At 51.2% G+C, this 17,649-nt stretch overlaps 6 protein-coding genes across 6 annotated transcripts; 3 read left to right on the top strand and 3 right to left on the bottom strand.

Moving 5' to 3' along the window:
* Window positions 1-559: 559 nt before the first annotated feature.
* Window positions 560-2,152, top strand: N7508_005638 (uncharacterized protein; the record flags this gene model as incomplete). Its single annotated transcript, XM_058463704.1, has 1 exon — window positions 560-2,152. One exon carries the CDS (start codon window positions 560-562, stop codon window positions 2,150-2,152), a length of 1,593 nt encoding a protein of 530 aa, XP_058320182.1.
* Window positions 2,153-2,472: 320 nt separating this feature from the next.
* On the bottom strand, window positions 2,473-7,901 carry pld3 (phospholipase D; the record flags this gene model as incomplete). The annotated part of the gene is made up of 2 exons (XM_058463703.1): window positions 2,473-2,548; window positions 2,602-7,901. The coding sequence occupies 2 exons, from the start codon at window positions 7,899-7,901 to the stop codon at window positions 2,473-2,475; spliced, it is 5,376 nt and encodes a 1,791-aa protein (XP_058320181.1).
* Window positions 7,902-8,608: 707 nt separating this feature from the next.
* N7508_005636 (uncharacterized protein) lies at window positions 8,609-9,753 on the top strand (the record flags this gene model as incomplete). Its single annotated transcript, XM_058463702.1, has 2 exons — window positions 8,609-8,981; window positions 9,035-9,753. The coding sequence occupies 2 exons, from the start codon at window positions 8,609-8,611 to the stop codon at window positions 9,751-9,753; spliced, it is 1,092 nt and encodes a 363-aa protein (XP_058320180.1).
* Window positions 9,754-10,263: 510 nt separating this feature from the next.
* N7508_005635 (60S ribosomal protein uL15) lies at window positions 10,264-11,023 on the bottom strand (the record flags this gene model as incomplete). Its single annotated transcript, XM_058463701.1, has 3 exons — window positions 10,264-10,482; window positions 10,665-10,863; window positions 10,992-11,023. The coding sequence occupies 3 exons, from the start codon at window positions 11,021-11,023 to the stop codon at window positions 10,264-10,266; spliced, it is 450 nt and encodes a 149-aa protein (XP_058320179.1).
* Window positions 11,024-11,365: 342 nt separating this feature from the next.
* Window positions 11,366-14,282, bottom strand: chl1 (DNA helicase; the record flags this gene model as incomplete). Its single annotated transcript, XM_058463700.1, has 8 exons — window positions 11,366-12,082; window positions 12,135-12,305; window positions 12,355-13,020; window positions 13,072-13,698; window positions 13,746-13,912; window positions 13,960-14,050; window positions 14,106-14,110; window positions 14,159-14,282. The coding sequence occupies 8 exons, from the start codon at window positions 14,280-14,282 to the stop codon at window positions 11,366-11,368; spliced, it is 2,568 nt and encodes an 855-aa protein (XP_058320178.1).
* A 490-nt stretch (window positions 14,283-14,772) lies between these two features.
* On the top strand, window positions 14,773-17,341 carry N7508_005633 (uncharacterized protein; the record flags this gene model as incomplete). The annotated part of the gene is made up of 5 exons (XM_058463699.1): window positions 14,773-14,882; window positions 14,956-15,691; window positions 15,740-15,859; window positions 15,910-17,280; window positions 17,330-17,341. 5 exons carry the CDS (start codon window positions 14,773-14,775, stop codon window positions 17,339-17,341), a joined length of 2,349 nt encoding a protein of 782 aa, XP_058320177.1.
* Between the last annotated feature and the right edge of the window lie 308 nt (window positions 17,342-17,649).

The raw sequence follows: 17,649 nt of genomic DNA, 5'->3' as shown, positions 1-17,649 counted from the left end.
GGAGTCGATAAGCAAGATCGACACGCAAACAGACTATCGCAAAGCCATGGACGATTTTAGAGGGGTACAAGTCAACAGTCTATCAATACAGGGCAAATTGAGGAGTGAGAAGAGGTCAGAGTGTGAAGTCCTTGGAACGCTGAAGGAGGGGCAAGCGGTGAGATCTTATCAAGGGACTCAACTGGGAAACCGGTCAAGTGTGAAGAGGAAGAAGGAAGTTGTCAACTTGAGATCTCGAGAGGTTTGGTTTGTGGATATTTCCTCAATGCTACGTCATGATACCCTGGTCGATCTACTTTTTCCTTGGTAGATTCTTTATTTTGTAGCTATGTTGCGATCACCGACTTTGTTGATGGTGAAACACCACTGACAGTGACGAGGTCAAATAGTATCGAATAATTGTCAATTCCACAATCAGTTTCTTGATACTCTCCAAATTGCAGAAACGAAGTTATTCGCCCGGTTCTTTCTCCAATCAAGTCACATGGCCAGTTCTGCCTGAGGCCAACGTTCTATACAAAGTTCCGCGTCGAGAATGTTATCTGCATGCATCCTCGGCATGGTGACATCCACTCCGGTGTATTTGATCTCGACATGCCTCGGTGAAGCTTCTATGCGATACTTCCGATCTCATCTCTCCTTCCGTCCATTCCATAGCTCTGTTGCGGCGGCCAAGACCCCCGATGTCTTCGCCAACAGCCTCCGCAAGACCTTAGAGGCTCATCGTTCCGCCAATCGGGCTCGACTCATTCGAAAAACATACCCAAAAGAAGACTCTCCCGGACTGTGGCGCCCAGAGGTCCCAATTGAGAGTCGCGCGGGCTATCAACTGCCGACAGAGCCAGCTCTACCGATCTCGGAATACTCGCCTGACACCCCCAAACCGAGGTCCGATAAGCGCCAAAGCAAGCGAAAGGATGATGTCAAAGCGCAGTCTCGTCAGTCGCCAATCGATCGAGCCGGAGAAGACGCGATTCAACCGGCTGGGAATGGGCGGCCGCAACAATCTCCATGGCTGAAAGGTTTGGAGCTGCCTCGCGCCAGTGGCGAGACAATCTTGGACATGGAGATCTGCGCATTGGACCAGTATCTTATGCCGACTTCCCAGGAGACAGACCAAATTGAAAAGCTTCGGGCAGAGGTAGCCTCACTTCTTGAGGAGGTAGTTCCGCAAGCGCCCAGAATGATTGGATCACACTGCACCGGTCTTGTCCTGGCGCACTCAGATCTCGACTTTATTTTACCATTTGAAGACTTGCCACGGTCAGCAGATCGCGATCGAAAACCTAGTCCTACCCGGCCTCAGATTCAAGATGCCCATATCCGCCTCCTCCGTCAGGTCGCGAGAGCCTTGCAACATACCGATGCATTTAGTGGACAGGTTCAACTATCTGACAAGCGCAACCCCGCATTATCAGCTCGACACCGGCGCACGGGGCTTTTGCTCCAGTTCTACTGTGGTGAAGGTGTTCCCGCCATCACAGAGTATTTGCAGGACTACCAGGCCGAATATCCCAATCTCCGACCTCTGTATGCCGCGACACGTACATTGCTAGAGGCGCGTGGACTTTTCGGCTCACCACAAGCGGGCGTTGGACCAGATGGGCTAGCAATGCTCATCGTGGCCTTCCTGAAGATGAACCACGGGCGTTTCACAGGGCCCAATCGCCTGGGTGACCACTTCCTTGCTCTCCTGCACTTCTACGGCACTGAAGTTGACCTGCCGTCCGTCGGCGTCGCAGTGGATCCTCCTGGACTCTTCGGCACGGTATCACTACCGGTAACCTCAGATGTTGATGAACCTGCCCATCAGCGCGGCCAACGTTCTCTCATCAACACGAAGCGTACCGCCGCAGTAAAGGGGAACCATCTTGTCGCGCACCGGCTGTGCATCCAAGATCCAACCCATTATATGAACGACCTAGGCCGTTCATGCACTCGCACGTCTGAGATGCAAAACGCTTTCATGACTGCGCACCAGCAGCTTCGTCAAGCATGCGACAATTGGACGAGTAATGGCAAGAATAAGAATCTGAGTATACTTACGACTGCCTTACATGCCAACTTTGATACCCTGGAAATTATCCGCAATCAGCTCGTGTACCTAGATGACCATTCCAAGAAAGCCCAGCGGGTGATGAAGCAATATTGAAGCAAAAACCACATGGGATATCCATACAGTTTAATATTAATTCACATTTCCCCTCTTATCTCTTTTCCTTGGCAATAGTAGGAATTGAAATTATATATTTCAGTAGAGCCCATGCGCAGGAGCATGCAGCCAAGACAGCCACCAACCGAAAAGCTTAGAACAAAGTCTAGAAAAGACTAAGTGAAAATGCATCAATCGCTATAGCGGCGCGCTCGAGAATTTGAAGCATGCAAATACTAACAAGTAATTGAACAAAAATCAAAGCAAAAGCAGAAAGGAAGAAAGACGCCGTCAAGTGCAAAGCAATACAAGCAGAGAGATTAGTTGTAGATCTCCAATGGGGAGATCTGATCTAAAGCATAGAGCCAGTTTCCACCCTGCTCTTCTTTCTCAAGCCTATCAACATGTCAGTAAAAAACAACCAAATGGAAGCTAAGAAGTAAACATACCAATCATACGGCCAGGCGATTAGGTGGCCCTGGACCTTGTTGAGGAGATCTTCTGCGCGTCCCTTATCCAGGAACTCATCTGCGCCATAGGGATCGCGCTTGGAGCCAATGGTAGTAGCTCTGCGTCTACGTCTGCGAGACTGACTGGTCGAGTTCAGGTTCACAGCTTCGGAGTAATCGACTTGGACCGATGTTGAGCGAGGCTTCTCAATATCATCGCCAGATCCGTTTTGAGCGTTGGTCATAAGGTTCGGGTCTGAGGCCACCTTCAACGGGGCCTTTTCGTCGATAGAAGACAGTGTTTCTTGCTTAGCCAGCTGCTCGGAGTGGGGACGGTGGGCATCTGAGGGTCCAGCACTGAGCTTCTCATCGATTGTCTGAGGGGATTTCGGGTCCGTCGGCGGGGTGTCGATCTTGTTTGCACTGATGAAGGACAATGGGGAGGTGATTGAGATGGGAGAGCTGACTGGAGCAGCTCCAGGAGGAGCACTTTGCTTTTGCTGAGGTGGCTGGGCAGGTTTGTTGCCCTGTTGGCTCTGCATCTCTGCGAAACGCTCGCCATATGCGGCGTACTCCTTGTACTCCTTCCAGTTCTTGACCTCGCTGTCAGGCATGCAGCGGAACACAGATCGGTAGATCTTTGTGTTCTTTTCAGCGACGGCTTGCCATGTGTCCAGGTAAAAGCAATCAATGACTGGGTCCCTCATGCAATCCTTATCAATGAAGATTTGCTTGAGGTCTGGGACGGCGGGATGTGGGTGTTTGGAGGTCTCGTGGTCTTCTCCCTTTGACGTGATCAAACCGATACCGTTGGATTCAGACTCACGGCTCGATGTGCCAGAGCCACTATGGTTCTGTGCGGCATCTCCATTTGCTTCGGATTCGCGCATGGTATCGCTCGATGAACCAGGGCGTAGATTCTTGTGGGCCGAGGCTGACCGGGATGGCTTCTGTGAAGAGGAAGGTCGTTCAATAGTACCCTTGCCTTCTGAAGCAATGGGCGAGAGTAAGGCTTCGGATCCATTGGCGACCATCTGCGAATCACGGCCAACTCCCAATCCAGCTTCACTGGCTACTGCCAAATGGTCAGCACCGTCACCATTCACATCTTTCCTGTGTTCGGCGTTCTCGGTGACACGCGGGTCAGCAGTAAGCTTTCGGTTCGATTTGAGATTAGGGTTGGCACCCTGTTCCCAGTCGACATCATGGTTGAAGCTATACATGTCCTCCGAACGAGAAAGGAACTCGTCTTGGACGCGGTGGCGACGCTCAATCATCTCTCTCTCATCTTGACGTTCGATAACGGATGATCCAGAGTTTCTGCGTCCGCGGTCGTCAGATGGTCGGTCATTGCCCTCGGCGACTTGGATCTTGCGCAGCTCTTCTTCGGTAGCGAAGTCGTGCTCCATGAGCTCGTCGACATCAATACCAAGATGCTCTCTCATTAGGCGCATGCGCAGGGTGTGCGGGAACCGACCAACAAGGTATGGCTTGCCAGCCATGCTTGACATGATCATATCAGTGTCTCGCACGATAGACGCAACCTCAGAATCACGCGATCCCAACATGGATCGTTCGTTGATATTTGCAGATCCAATGATAGCAGCGCGATCATCCACAACCATGCACTTGGCGTGAATGTAAAGCTGCTCGGTCACCAGCTGCTTTTGGGGTCCAATCTTGCCCCAGGCTCTCAGACTGAAGAACTGAATATAGTCCTCGGGTTCAATTCCAAGAGCACGGAGGCGGCCGAAGATGGAGGTTTCTCCACGGCAGATACTGCGGTATTGACACTGCATGATGAGACGCACACTAGTACCACCTTCGCTATCGACGGTGTTCTGGAATCCGGGCATCAATGGAATGACAATAACTGTGCGCCACGCTTCTTCATTCTTGGCAGCTCGGACGATACGCTCAACCAGGGCATCTCCAATGAGGTTCTCGATCTTTCTGCCATCAATCTCACAAGTACTGATGAAGAATTGGTTCTCGATGTAGACGAAATGTTCAGACTCCTCAATCATCTTGACATAGGCATTCATGATACTGTGTTCGGTGACATCTGGTGTTCCGGTCGACCACATGCTGCTGGAACGGAGAATCTGTACTTCACAAGTTCCGTCCAGACCCAGAGCTTCTAGGTCAGCGGGGTTGAAATCGGGAGGTGGCAAGAGGAAGGGCGTGGGTCGAGTAGGCTTGCGCTGGCGAAGGATATAATTCCAGCGTTGCACGAAGTGACGAGTAAGATCCCGAGCAGGTTGGCCGACGACGTGCATGGAGATATCATGCCAAGGCATACGCGGCACAACGTTGCGATCATACATCTCCTCATATGGCTTGTCAAGATCATAGAAATCCTGAATTCTGGGGTTGGAGTAGTCCTTTCCAGGCCAAAGCTGGCAGTGGTCTGCATCCTTAGGACCATCCGTGGTTTCGAAACCAGTGGGCTTGTCATCGGTCAGCTGATGCTGGGGAGTATCCCAACGACCGAAGCATAGATCAATACCTCCAACAAATGCCAGAGTGTGATCGATAAGACAAAGCTTCTCGTGATGAGCCCAGAAGAAGGTGTTTTGGCGGAACTGGTTTGGTGAACGCTGGACGAAAATATTGGGGTGGAGGTCGAGAAGAGAGAATTTGGAATACTCCGAGTCGATGGGAATGGCAGAGTTGATGTTGCGGTACATGATCACAAAAACCTTGACACCCTCACGAGCCTTCTGCTGCAGGAGACGGTCCAGCCGCCATTTCTGACTGATAGCAGCAGGACGACGCAGGTACAGCTCTGGACTCAACCACCAGTCATGGATGTAAATAACATCCTTTGCCTGGTTGATTGCTCGTGAGACAACCCACATGTGGTCCCGAGCATCAACAAGCCATTGTGCAAAGCACTTTTGTCGCACAGGAGCAAAGCTGTCGAACCGGTTGGGCTGCATCCAAGGGGTGTTGTCAGCCATGAAACGGATCGAATCTTCAAACTGCTGGAGTTGACGCTCATTTCGAGCCAACAATTTCAGCTTGCGTTCAGAGTTCTCAAGTCGGAGGGTATGGTGCTGAGGGTGTCTTGCAGACTGCTTTGCAGACTTGGCGAGATCCTTAGGATTCTGGTTGCGAAGGCTGATCTTTTGTGTCTGGATCTTAAATTGAGCATCCACCAAGAAGACGTCATAGATATTCATCTCTTCGGGAGAATCAACACAGACAACATAGCTATGTCTGACCAAAAACCACTTAGGCCAATGTCGCTTCTTGATCAAAGAGGGAGTCAAAGCTTTCCTAAAGTCAAGACCCTTGGAGGACTGAATGATCAGGAACCCTTCTTTGCCGTGGTAACTACCTTCAGCGGCCAAACGAACACCAAGAGCAGACAATTCTAAGAATTTACAGAGTCGGTTGCTGTCAGCTCGGAATATCAAGAACCTGATCATCTTTTGCAGATAGAGCTCCAGCTTCTTTCGCTGTTTTTCCGGGTATGTCTCCTTTTTCCCGGTCACACCTTCGTGGGTGGATGAAGGTCCTGCAGCTGGCTCGCCTTCCTGGTTTGTGATGCTGGACTTTCGGCGGACGATAGCTCCAGAGACTCGACGCTGACTTGGTTGTTGGCTCTGTTTCCTCTTCATCGGCCTCTCTGTTCCACTCATCCCCTCAGCGCCAGTTTCGTAACCGCCTTCCTCGTCTTCATCCTCAAATTCACTCTCCAGACCACGCACACCTCGCATGTAGGGGAAGGCACTTCTGGGGAAACGAGGGAGACTCGGGCTGTTCTCGCTCGTCCGTAGCTGGATGTATTTTTGCGTGCCTAGATGGAGCTTGTATTTGAGATGCAGATTGGCAAAGTCCCTCAGTGTGCGGAAGATGATCCACTTCATTCGTGTCATACCACTGCCATACTCCATCTCAACGCGGAAGACCAAATGGCGATCACCCGAGCTAGAGTCAACGCGGCTGTCCGTAACACGAACCTTGAGCTGCTCCAGAAGAATGGGGATTCGTTTGCTGCCATGCTCATCACGCTGGAACGCACTAGCCAGAATCAATGCAGCAGGCACAGCCGATGCAAGTTCAGCAAGCAGCTCGGCGGACTTTTTGTTGTCCACGGTATTCTCTGGCTTGCGTCGCTGACCAATAAGCTTCAGACCAGCTTTGATCTGCTTCCATCGCTGGGCACTGGCGCTAGTGCCACGTTCATTACGATGGCGTCTCCAACTTGCTGCTAAGCTTTCTTCATTTCCAGGCCCGGCGAACCCGGTCAATCGTCTCAGGTTACTGGGCCGCTGTTCGTCCTGGGTGCCATCTGGTTGCCGCCCAGTGTAGCTCAGGCCCCGGTTGGCAGCCCAAGGACGGGTTCTGCGACGGTTGAACCTCTCACGACCTTCGTCTTCTGATACACCCTCACGCTGCTGGGGTGTGAAGTCCGTAGTGCTTGCTCTCCGAGGGAATAGGTTGGTCCGATAGTTCTCAAAGGGCGCAAAGGAAGAAGCAAAGTGGAAAGATGGTCTGCGGGTGGTTTTGGGTGTATTAGGTGCAGTTTGAGATTCCTCTTGCTGTTGCTTGCGACGCCTGGGCAGCTTCTTCTTTTCCCGGCGCTCGCGTTGCTCGCCTCCACTCTCTTCTGCGTCGGCATCAATTTCACTCCCCTCTTCCGCCAGAGGCTCCGGGAACCGGAATTCTCCCCTTTCTGAGCCCGGGGTCGCAATGTCAGGTTGGATTGGTCCTGGTCGGAAGTCTGCACTCGCACTGCTTGGGGATCGCGAATGTGAGGTAAATGCAGGTGCAGCAGCCAATGACCTGATCTTGCCGAACAATGATTGTTTCCCCTTAGGACCCTCTTCCTCAGAACCGTGTAGAGACGCGGGACGTGATTGGGGCCGCGACTGGGCTTCGGTGTCGGTGTCTCGGAATTGCACGCTCTGGGTACGGGATGGAGGAGAGACTCCAGGAATGGATGATTGGCGTTGATGGCGAGCCCATGGTTGCTGCTCTTCGGTCGACCGGTTTGGCGGACGATTGCTCAGGGATGATCTGCCCCTCGGAGAGCCATGCTTTAGTGAAGACGGACGATGTTCGGTGTCCTTCAATATCCCGCCCGCTTCCTTGATCTGATAGGAGTCCAGGCCTGCATTTTCGTCTGTAGTCGGCGCCCGTCGAAGGGAATCCGGTTTCTTGGTATCCGTGGGGGAAGGGAAGGGCGAGGCTAATTTTGATACATTTGACATGGAAAGGGGCTCGGGTTTCTTCGATTCAGTTTTGAGGGAGCCAACCTCGGGCTCTTTTTGAACTGAAGAGGCCGACATATTGTCGGAGTGGTGCTAATGCAAGGTGATTATCAGTTGCAGTTCATGGGGGCGGGTCAGGAACCACTTTACATACGTGTGGATCAATCGAGACCCTGTCACAGCACAAAAGTTCTGCGCGTCATGCTAGGATTGAAAGGCGCAAAAAAGGACGAGTGTAGATGGACACGCGAGTGTTGACATTAAAGGAGCGTTGGAGATGATTTAGTACGGTGGAGTTCCGCCCCAGTTGAAGCGCTCCGACTGGAGAAAGGCCCGCTGAACAGCCACAGAGCGGGCGGTCAGTTGGACTGAAAAAGGGGTTGAGCCAACTACAATAGAGTGAAGCATAGCAGTAAAGAAGATGACAGGGGTTACATGGATATTCATCAATTGATTAGCAGGGAATTGGCAATATCGTGCTGTCAAGATGAAACATACATGTCTCAGGAGCGTCGCAGTACACCCAAGACCAATTGAGTGTATATTGTGGTGAAATAAATAATTGGATGTAGAGCTGCAGATATGTTCATGCATAGACATGATATAGAAAGTAGACTACTACAAAACATTGGATGTGCCTAGGGACAATCTGGTAAGGCCCTCGGCTTTTCTTAGTATACCCGAGTCGCCGTTAAACATCAACTCCCCCGCCATTCCATTCCTCAACAACTCACCTTGCTACTCATATTCTACTTCCATTCCAATCTGAACATAATCCCGTGAAGATGACAGACCCATTGAAGTCCTTTGACGACTCGGGCCGGCCGAAGCCGGCCGACATCTCCAGGAAAGTCTACGCGATTGCCGGCATTTCAGTAACTGTCTTTGGACTGGAAGAGCTCCGTTCAGAGGCATCCGAAGTAGCATGTCTATGGCTACTTCACCCTAGACTGGCTACCCAGGAACGGATGACTGGTATCGCCAACTCAACCATCACCGATTGGAACACAAGAAACGAAGATACGCCTTCGGCTAAGGGCCTAATTGCTGTTTCTTTTGACCAGCGAAACCACGGAACGCGTATGGTTGATCCTCTTGCCAATGAGGCATGGAGACAAGGCAATCCTCGCCATGCGCAGGATATGTTCTCTATTTTCCGTGAGTGAATGTATCAAATGTGATATTCTTACTATTTCTAATGTCTGAAACAGAGGGCACTGCTAAAGATACATCGCTGCTGATGGACTACCTCGCAGCTTACACTTTCCCCAGTGGGGAGCACAAGATCACCGAGAACCTAGTTCTAGGTGTTTCATTGGGCGGGCACGCAGCGTGGAGCTGTCTGTTGCACGAGCCTCGCGTCAGTGCCGGTGTGGTTATCATTGGATGCCCGGACTATATCAACCTCATGGCAGACCGCGCACGACTGTCGAAGCTTCCTTCATGGACAGAGAGCAACCCTCCAGGTGCAAAAGTTCTTGGCTCGGAGGCTCTGCCAACATCATTCCTTGATACCGTCAAGCAATACGACCCTGCCAGCATGATGTTGAAGCATGTGGATTGCGGACCCTCGACTGGGCCTTTGCGCGAAGGAACTTTACCTCAGCCGTCTGAAAGCGAGCAGCAGGTACTCCGACCACTCTTGACTAAGTGCTTGGCTAGAAAGCGCATATTGAACCTGTCTGGTGGCGTGGACAAGCTTGTGCCGTATCACCGTGGAGAGCAGTTCCTTAAATGGCTCAAGCAGGGTATCTCGTCCGATGGGTGGTTTGGTGACGGTGCTGTTTCATTCGAAGATATCATTGACCAGACGGCGGGTCATGAGGTGACTGGAAAGATGGTCGATGAGGCTGTTCGGTTTATCAGTAAGACACTGGCAGGTTCGGATAAGGCTGGCCGGCGAGGTTCGGTGCGAGATTCGAAGATCTAAGATGTACATATGTGACGAGTTGAACGTGTAGGACGCAATTAGATGCCATATCATTTGACCATGACATGAATCACAACCAACGTACCTTACCACGACAGATAATTCTACGAATACGTAGCCCAGAGTCGGAGACAACATTGAAAGCATACACGTCCAAGACTAAGCCGCTTTGACCATCCAATCTACATGAGTAAGTCCCAGTAACACTGAGACATCACCCTCAGATAGCTCGCGCATGAACAAGTTGAAAAAATCCTCCTTATGGTATTTGTTTAACACAATGTGAAATCGTAAGGGCATTCGGAGGCCATGCTATGCTGATATTGCATACACAAAAAACCCTTTTTCTTTTCGATCGCCAGTACCGATACTTTCGATTCTGACAGTCTCATTTTGAGTTTCCGATCGTCCTCCGTGCGAACGAACTTGATTCACGCAAGACCGAACACAGGGCTGATGTTGCCCCTATTCACCCGCCTTCTCCAGAAACACCAATTTGAATCAACACGCTTATGCGACGAGCTCGACAACACCACCGGCGGCCTTGATCTTCTCCTCAGCGTCACGGCTGACGTAGCGGGCACGGACGACGACGGGGATCTGGGGGAGACGGCCCTTGCCGAGGACCTTGGAGTAGCCGAGGGGAAGGAGGTCGATGACGGGGGCGACGTCGGTCTTCTTGCCGCTCAGGTAGGCATCACGCTGCTCAGCGGGGACGAGGGACCAGAGCTGTGAAAAGAGACCAACGGTCAGCGATACTGTCCAGATAAAAATGTGTACCGTATTCCATCGTGTCGATTGGCCCTTTTTTTTCCTCGTTCGATTCTGCTGTCGATTCCAATTCTTCATAACACCCGGACCGATCCACACGAATTTTCTTTTCACGGCTCGACTCGGATGTTGAAACGTACCTTGTCAACGTTGACAGTGGGCTTCCAGAACTGCTGGTTGGTCTTGTGGAAGTACCGCATACCAACCTTACCGAAGTAACCAGGGTGGTACTTGTCAATGTTGGTACGGTGGTGGTGCTGACCACCGGCCATACCACGACCACCGGGGGACTTGCGGTGCTTGCCGATACGACCGTAACCGGCCGAGACATGACCGCGGCTGTGTGAAGAAATCAAAGGTTAGTGATGTATTCGATAAATGCGATGTCGAGATGATCTTTTTAAGACGTCGCGATCTGCGGGAAAAAGAATTCGATTTAGACGGCACAGGAAAGGGTGTCGACTCACTGCTTCCGGGTCTTCGAGAAACGGGTAGGCATCTTGTCGGCGGTGGTGTTTCGACAAGACCGTTATGTGTTGGGCGTTGAAGGGGGGAGGGTCGTTCCGTCTTGAATGTTGAAATCCAGGCTCGGACAAGCTAGAGTGTGCGCTAACAAATTCGCTTGTCCCGTGATAGGGTCAAGCCCTCACCCTAGCTTTGTCATCACCACGTGAGGTGCCGACAGTACACCGCTTAATATTCGTTTATTCTGCTGGTTTTATTTAGGGCTCTTTTGTCATAATTGACATCATGGGGCGAACTACATTTGCCGGAGGTACATGTAGTCAACATTGGTTTCTGCGTATGTGACCTGCTGGTCTATATTTTGTCTTGAATTATGCTATTTTTGGTCTGTGATACGCCTTTTTTCGGAGAAAAACTTGGAAAGTCTTTGCACGGTCATCTGAGCCGCCCGTGTGGGCGGTGCTGGTACCAGGCTCCCTCGAATCCAACCAGGCAATTTTCCCTGGATGCGAGGCGAATCATATCGGCGATCAATCATGATGATTGCAGCGTAATCATTCACATGTCGAATGGCTCGCCCAATACATTGATTCACTGCTCGCATGCAAGAATTTTCATAAAAGTCTCTTCCGGCTGCTTTTCCTGCTGCTTTCCTTTCAGACTCGGAACCAGATGCCTGCTTGTAGGCCTTTTCCTCCAAGTATTGGATCTTAGCTTGCCAGACAGCGCTACGGATATTAGGGAATGGTAAGCCAACGATGAAGACGCCTCGTCCTAGCTTGTCAGAGAAGTTGATGCCTTCGGACAACTTTCCACCCACGATAGAAAGAAGCAAGGCCCCAGATCCTGATTCGACTGCATCGGTATACTCCTGTAGCAAGGCGTCTGTTGATGTAGTCGCTTCACGGGACTCGTAGAGAACTTTCTTCTTTCGTTGCAGTAGATCGAGGGTGGATTGACCGTTGCCGTTGGGAATAGGTTTCTTCCAGACATTCACAACCTGGCTCAGGTAGTCATAACTGGGGAAGAAAGCAACAACGCCATCTGGAATGATTTGACAAAGAGCTGCTAAGGTTCGTCCAAGGTCGACGATCTAGCACAAAGTTAATAAAAGAATAAGCTATCTGGAGCTGTGGAAAACGTACCATCTGTTCGGAATTTCGTTTCTCATAGGTGAAGTCGAACTCAGACCCCAAAAGCCCTTGGGTTAAGGACTGTGCCACTAGATTGGTGTGTGGAATAACATGGCCATAGCTGAATGTACTAAGACGCTCCGGGGGCAGATATGAGAACAAATGGTTTACATAGTCTGACATCTATATACAGAGTTAGGGCTTGGTTTTGTCAGCTAAAATAGGAACTTACAGGAGACATAGTACCGCCAGCCAAGATGACGGCCCTGGCATCTTCAGAGATCTCTCGGAAGTGATTTGTGGGATCAAGAAGCATGTATTTCAGCATGATATCGTCTTGACTTTTTTGATAGAAGAGCCGTCCCTCTTCTGACGGGTTCATTAAAGGAAGAAGAAAGCTTTGAATATGGAACAAAACCGGCATAGTAGTCTTGTCTCTGGAGCGGCCAGGTTGTGACTCTTGTGCGGATTCAACATACCCATCCACTTTTCGGGCGAGTTTGCTTTCTTGTAGATACCGAGATAGTTTGTAAGGGTTGATCTGGTCGACTCCTTTGCCAGCCATGAGATCTGATGTCTGCACTGATCCTTCCGGCTGTCCTTTATGTTGCGAGATTGACCGTAGATGATCTGCAATCGAGCTCACCAGCCGGATGACTTGGGCAACATAGTTTCGATTCTTTCCTTTGAGACGATTCTTGAACTTTCGGGCATATGTCGTCAACTGTGTGATAGCAGTCTGCAGTTGACCCAGCGAGACTGATACCGAATGGATACCGGCGATTGCATCCATCAAGTTGTGGGCTTCATCGATGATGACGACGTGACCCTTGACGGACAGACTGAGAGCTTCACGGGCTGATCTTTGTAGTAGCAATGGATATGGGAGGGTGATTATCTGGAATGTGTTAGCTTTGCAATTTTCATAATTGCATGCTCTAGGACTGACCTCGCTATGTTTGATAACCGGACGGGATGCATAGTAGGGACATATTCCGAGCTCTTTTCCGACCTTGCCGATGTCTTCAATATCCTTGATCGTCGCCAGGGTATGGTCCCGAAATTGAAGAGTCAGGGCCTCATCGTCTTTAGATGGAAGGAATTTGCACTTTTTATCAGCTGCCACACCGGACTGCTGTAAATCTAAACATTTTTCGTTAATCGCGGTGTTGTTTTCCAGAGCCCGAACTTTTGGGTTGATGCAAAGATTCTTTCTGGAACCTAACGACAGATGTTTCACGCGCTCTTCAAGTATGAAGAGGTCATCTTTACTCTCTCGATCAAAGTCGCTAGGAACACTGGACGGAAAAGTAACTCGTCGTAGTTCACCGGCAAATTGACTCAGTTGAGAGTGCGTTCTCGAGCAGTAAAAGATTTTCACCTCGTCATCCGCGTCGTCGCCTTCTGCTTTCTTCTGAGACGAAAATTGCCCTTTGAAGCGTTCTAACAAAGCCAAAGTGCTGGCAGACAGACCCTCATTGCCAGAATCGGGCCTTTTCTGCTCCGTGTCGCTGTCGTAGTCCTCGAGGACGAATTCTTCTTCGTCGGCAGTCTCAATTGTTGGCTCGTCAAGTCGCTGTCCAAGTTGGTATATGGCCTTTTCCACATTGGAGAGATTCATACCTGCTTCTTTTTAGGCCTCTCAGCACTATCCTGGGCTTGCTTCAAGCGTTCTTCCTCCTGGCGGATCTTGGCGAGTCGCGCCTCAAATTCCTGTCGCTTCTCGGTGATAGCCCGACGGGATTCCCGCTTGGCAAATTCGATCATCCACTTGGGCTCATCATCATCGCCTGAAACACGTCAGCTTGTCAGCTGATCTTACTAGGGACAGACCTACAGGTTGCATTGTCAACCGTTTCTTGAAACGCCTTGCGCTTATGGTCCCGCAGCCATGTCAAAGAGCCACAGATTAAGCTTAGGGATTTTCCCTGATCGGAAGAGGCTTAGCACACTGAGATCCCTGTCTGTGGCTGATGCACTTACAGTACCTGCACGGCACGTTAGATTAGAAACAAACAGCTAGTACCCGCGCTTACCAGTAGGGGATTCAAAGACGGCGATCTTGCTCTCTTCCAAACAGCCATACAGCGCCTGCATAAATTGCTGTTGGATATCGTATGGCGTATAAGGATGGTGGAAATCGTGCATAGTGGAGGACATGACGTGAAAGTCGCAAGTTTCGGTATAGTCCCCGAGCAGTTGAAGGGATAAAAATGGAACAGCGCAGTGGAGTTCATAAGGCTCCAGTCAAAAAGGGGACAATAATTTGCGGGTCCTGGGGGCTACTGCACGATGACAGAGAGGCCAATAGATGTATGATGGCAAGAAGTGTTCTTTGTTGGCATTGCCATTGTCCGAGACCTGTCAGATATGAGGCTGAGACTATAGATCCATTCCCTATTTATAAACGCGGGTGTTTGACCTGGCGGGGGTGGGGAAAGAAGTAAAGAAGAAGAAGTTTGTGTTTGGCTGTCGCAAAGTGGGCTGGTTCAGTTGTTCTCTTGGCGCACTTTTTTCATTTAGATGTGCCCCCCTCTTCTCTCCTTTCCCCTCATATGTCTTCAATGTACTTGTATGTCTGTTGAGAAACACGGTCTGATACTTGGTCTTTGCTTGTTCTCCTTACCATAGTTTCCCCCTCATTTCCACTATGAACAGACCGCCACAGGGCCGTGGTCAGCCACGCGTGGGTGCGACTTGGTATCCAGGGGGCCAGGATGACTTCTACATGCCGGAGGTCATATCCCCCTCTCCTCAGCGGTAAGGCGATCTACTCTCTGCCATATATCTGCAATAATATGCCGAAAGTACGAGTATTGATTCACCCCGGCAGAGTCATGCCCGACGTGCCGGAGCACATGCAGGACAACATTGCTCAGCTGGAGTATAACGCCCGCGACCCCCGCCGTGGTCAGCAGTCACCTGCGCAGTACCAACGCGCCCAAGCTCAGTTCCCCGAGCGAACCTCGTCCGCTGCCCAAGGGCCACCACAACACAGCCAGGTTCAAGACCCGAATTCCTACGCGCAATCCGCGACTTATGATAGCATGGATCACCCCAACTTTTCGCCGTTCCCCGTGTTGCGAAATCCACCACCGAACGTCCCTCCCACCGATGAACAGCGAGAGGCCAGCTTAGAACGCGCGCGGATGGCGGTGCTTTCAACTACCGACCCGGAGATGCAATTGGCATGGGCTTTGGACGCGCTGGCATTTGTCGAGGTGGCCGCACAGAACGAAGCCCGCCTCTGTTTAACCCAGCCGCCGCGCCCGCAGACCCCACAGATTGAACGGCAGCTACGAGTCGACGCTATGAACATCGTTGGCTTTTTGGCCGAGCAGCGCCATCCCAAGGCAGAATTCATTAAGGGCATGTGGCTTGAGTTCGCTAAATTTGGTTATCCCCAGGATCGCAAGGAGGCATTCCGATGCTACTCGCGCGCCGCTGAGAAGGGGTATGCGCGTGCCGAATATCGGATCGGAATGCAGTTCGAGAGCTCAGGGGAGCCGGAGAAGGCGATCAGGCACTACCAGCGGGGTGTTGCACAGGCCGATTCTGCATCGTACTATGTGAGTATTGTGGAAACAGTGTTTTGAGCCGAGGCTTACATTCTGCAGCGCCTCGGAATGATGATTCTCCTTGGACAACATGGCCAAATCCAAGACTTCAACACTGGGTTAGAGTACATTCGATTGGCAGCTCAGTCCTGCGACCAAAACGCACCTCAGGGTGCATATGTAAGTTTTGTAAATAATCTCGGTTCGATGTATGCTAATATTGGACATAGGTTTACGGTATGCTTTTGGCTCGCGAGCTTCCTCAAGTGAGCGTTCCAGAAAGTTTCCTTCCTCTCGATCTAAATCTGGCACGTGTCAATATTGAGAAAGCTGCATACCACGGCTTCGCTAAAGCCCAAGTCAAAATGGGTGCTGCATATGAGCTGTGTCAGCTGAGTTGCGACTTCAACCCAGCGCTGTCATTGCACTATAACGCACTGGCAGCTCGCCAGGGTGAGCCCGAGGCTGAGATGGCGATCAGTAAATGGTTCCTTTGTGGACATGAAGGTGTGTTTGAGAAGAACGATGAATTGGCATTCACGTATGCGCAACGCGCCGCCCAGAGTGGACTTCCCACTGCCGAATTCGCCCTTGGTTACTTCTACGAGGTTGGTATATTTGTTCCAGTTGATATCAAAGAAGCCCGGTCTTGGTACGCCAAGGCCGCCGCCAGTGGCAACAAGGATGCATCTGGTCGGATTGAGAGTATTTCGCGCTCAAAGACGCTCTCCAGAAAGGACCACGAGAAGGTTGCAGTCTCGCGCATCAAGTCCACGCGATATACAGCCCACCAGCGAGGTGGGTCCTTAGATACGACCCCTGAGAATATCCAAATGCCGGATCCTTCGCGTATGACCTTGTCTGACGGTCCACCTTCTGTTGCTCCTTACCCTGATCGTCCCCAAACCTCTCGTCCCCGGCCTCCGGGTCAAGGTTACCAATTGCAAGATCCCCGTCCAAGCTCTGCATTTGGTGTCAACCCGAACCTCCGGACCAATGGCCCGCCTGGCTATGGCGGTCCTTCTCCTGGTGGACCAGGGTCTCGTACCCCGTCCTATGGGCAGGCACCCCCGGGACCCATGAACTATCGCCAGCCTGGCCCTGGCACGCCCATGAGCGCACCCGCCGGACCAGCAAGCCCCCAGGCTGCCAACATGATCAGCCCCAGCGGAACTCCTCGCCTAGATGTTGGCTACTCTGCACCAATGCCACCCCCAGGTGACCGCAGACGCCCGCCGCCACAGATCAACCAGGCCCCTCCAGACCGCAAGCCTATTAGAACTCCTGTCTCTGCCCACTCTTCTGTTCAGTCTGGGCTGCCTTCACCTAGAACTGCGGCCTCCCCACGCCCACCAGGATCTCCCTCGTTCCCTCCCCGCATGGAATCCCGGCAGCCATCTCGAGGATCGGGAGCATCCACACCTCAACCACCACCCTCCATTGCATCATCAACCTCTTCAGCACCTCCAAAGTCTTCCGCTGGTAGCACAGCTGGAAGTGCTGCTGGAAAACCTGCCAAGTCTAGTGGCCAGCTGCCAGGCAAGGGACCCAAGACCTTTGAGGAAATGGGTGTCCCTAGTGCCAAGAATGACAGTGATTGCGTGAGTAAAATAAGTCCATTTACAGGTGAACCAGAGCTAACTTTTCTAGATTGTGATGTGATACCCCGGTCCCTTTCTATCTTTCCTTGCGATGAGTTTAGTCCGCTGTATTGCAGACACCAGGTGTTCATGTCATGTTTTGCATTTCTTCCCTTACACATAATCCCGGAGTCCCAAAATTTCGTCGTCCGGGAGGCGAATGGTCTCATTATTTGAGAAAATTGCATTTTCACCCAGAATTCATGAGTTTGGGGTATCTTTTTGGACATATAGTATTCGAGTTCTTGAAATTTTGGGTTAGATATCAGGAGTAGTTATGAGTTATTGTTGTTCCAGTGTTCTTCGTTGTAGTTCCACGTGAGGTCCAGA

This window comes from Penicillium antarcticum, assembly GCF_028974205.1.
Source record: "Penicillium antarcticum strain IBT 31339 chromosome Unknown utg000005l_segment0_segment0, whole genome shotgun sequence".
NCBI lineage: Eukaryota > Fungi > Ascomycota > Eurotiomycetes > Eurotiales > Aspergillaceae > Penicillium > Penicillium antarcticum.
The sequence above is the reverse complement of the archived record's forward strand: the minus strand, read 5'-3'. Positions and strand labels throughout refer to the sequence as shown.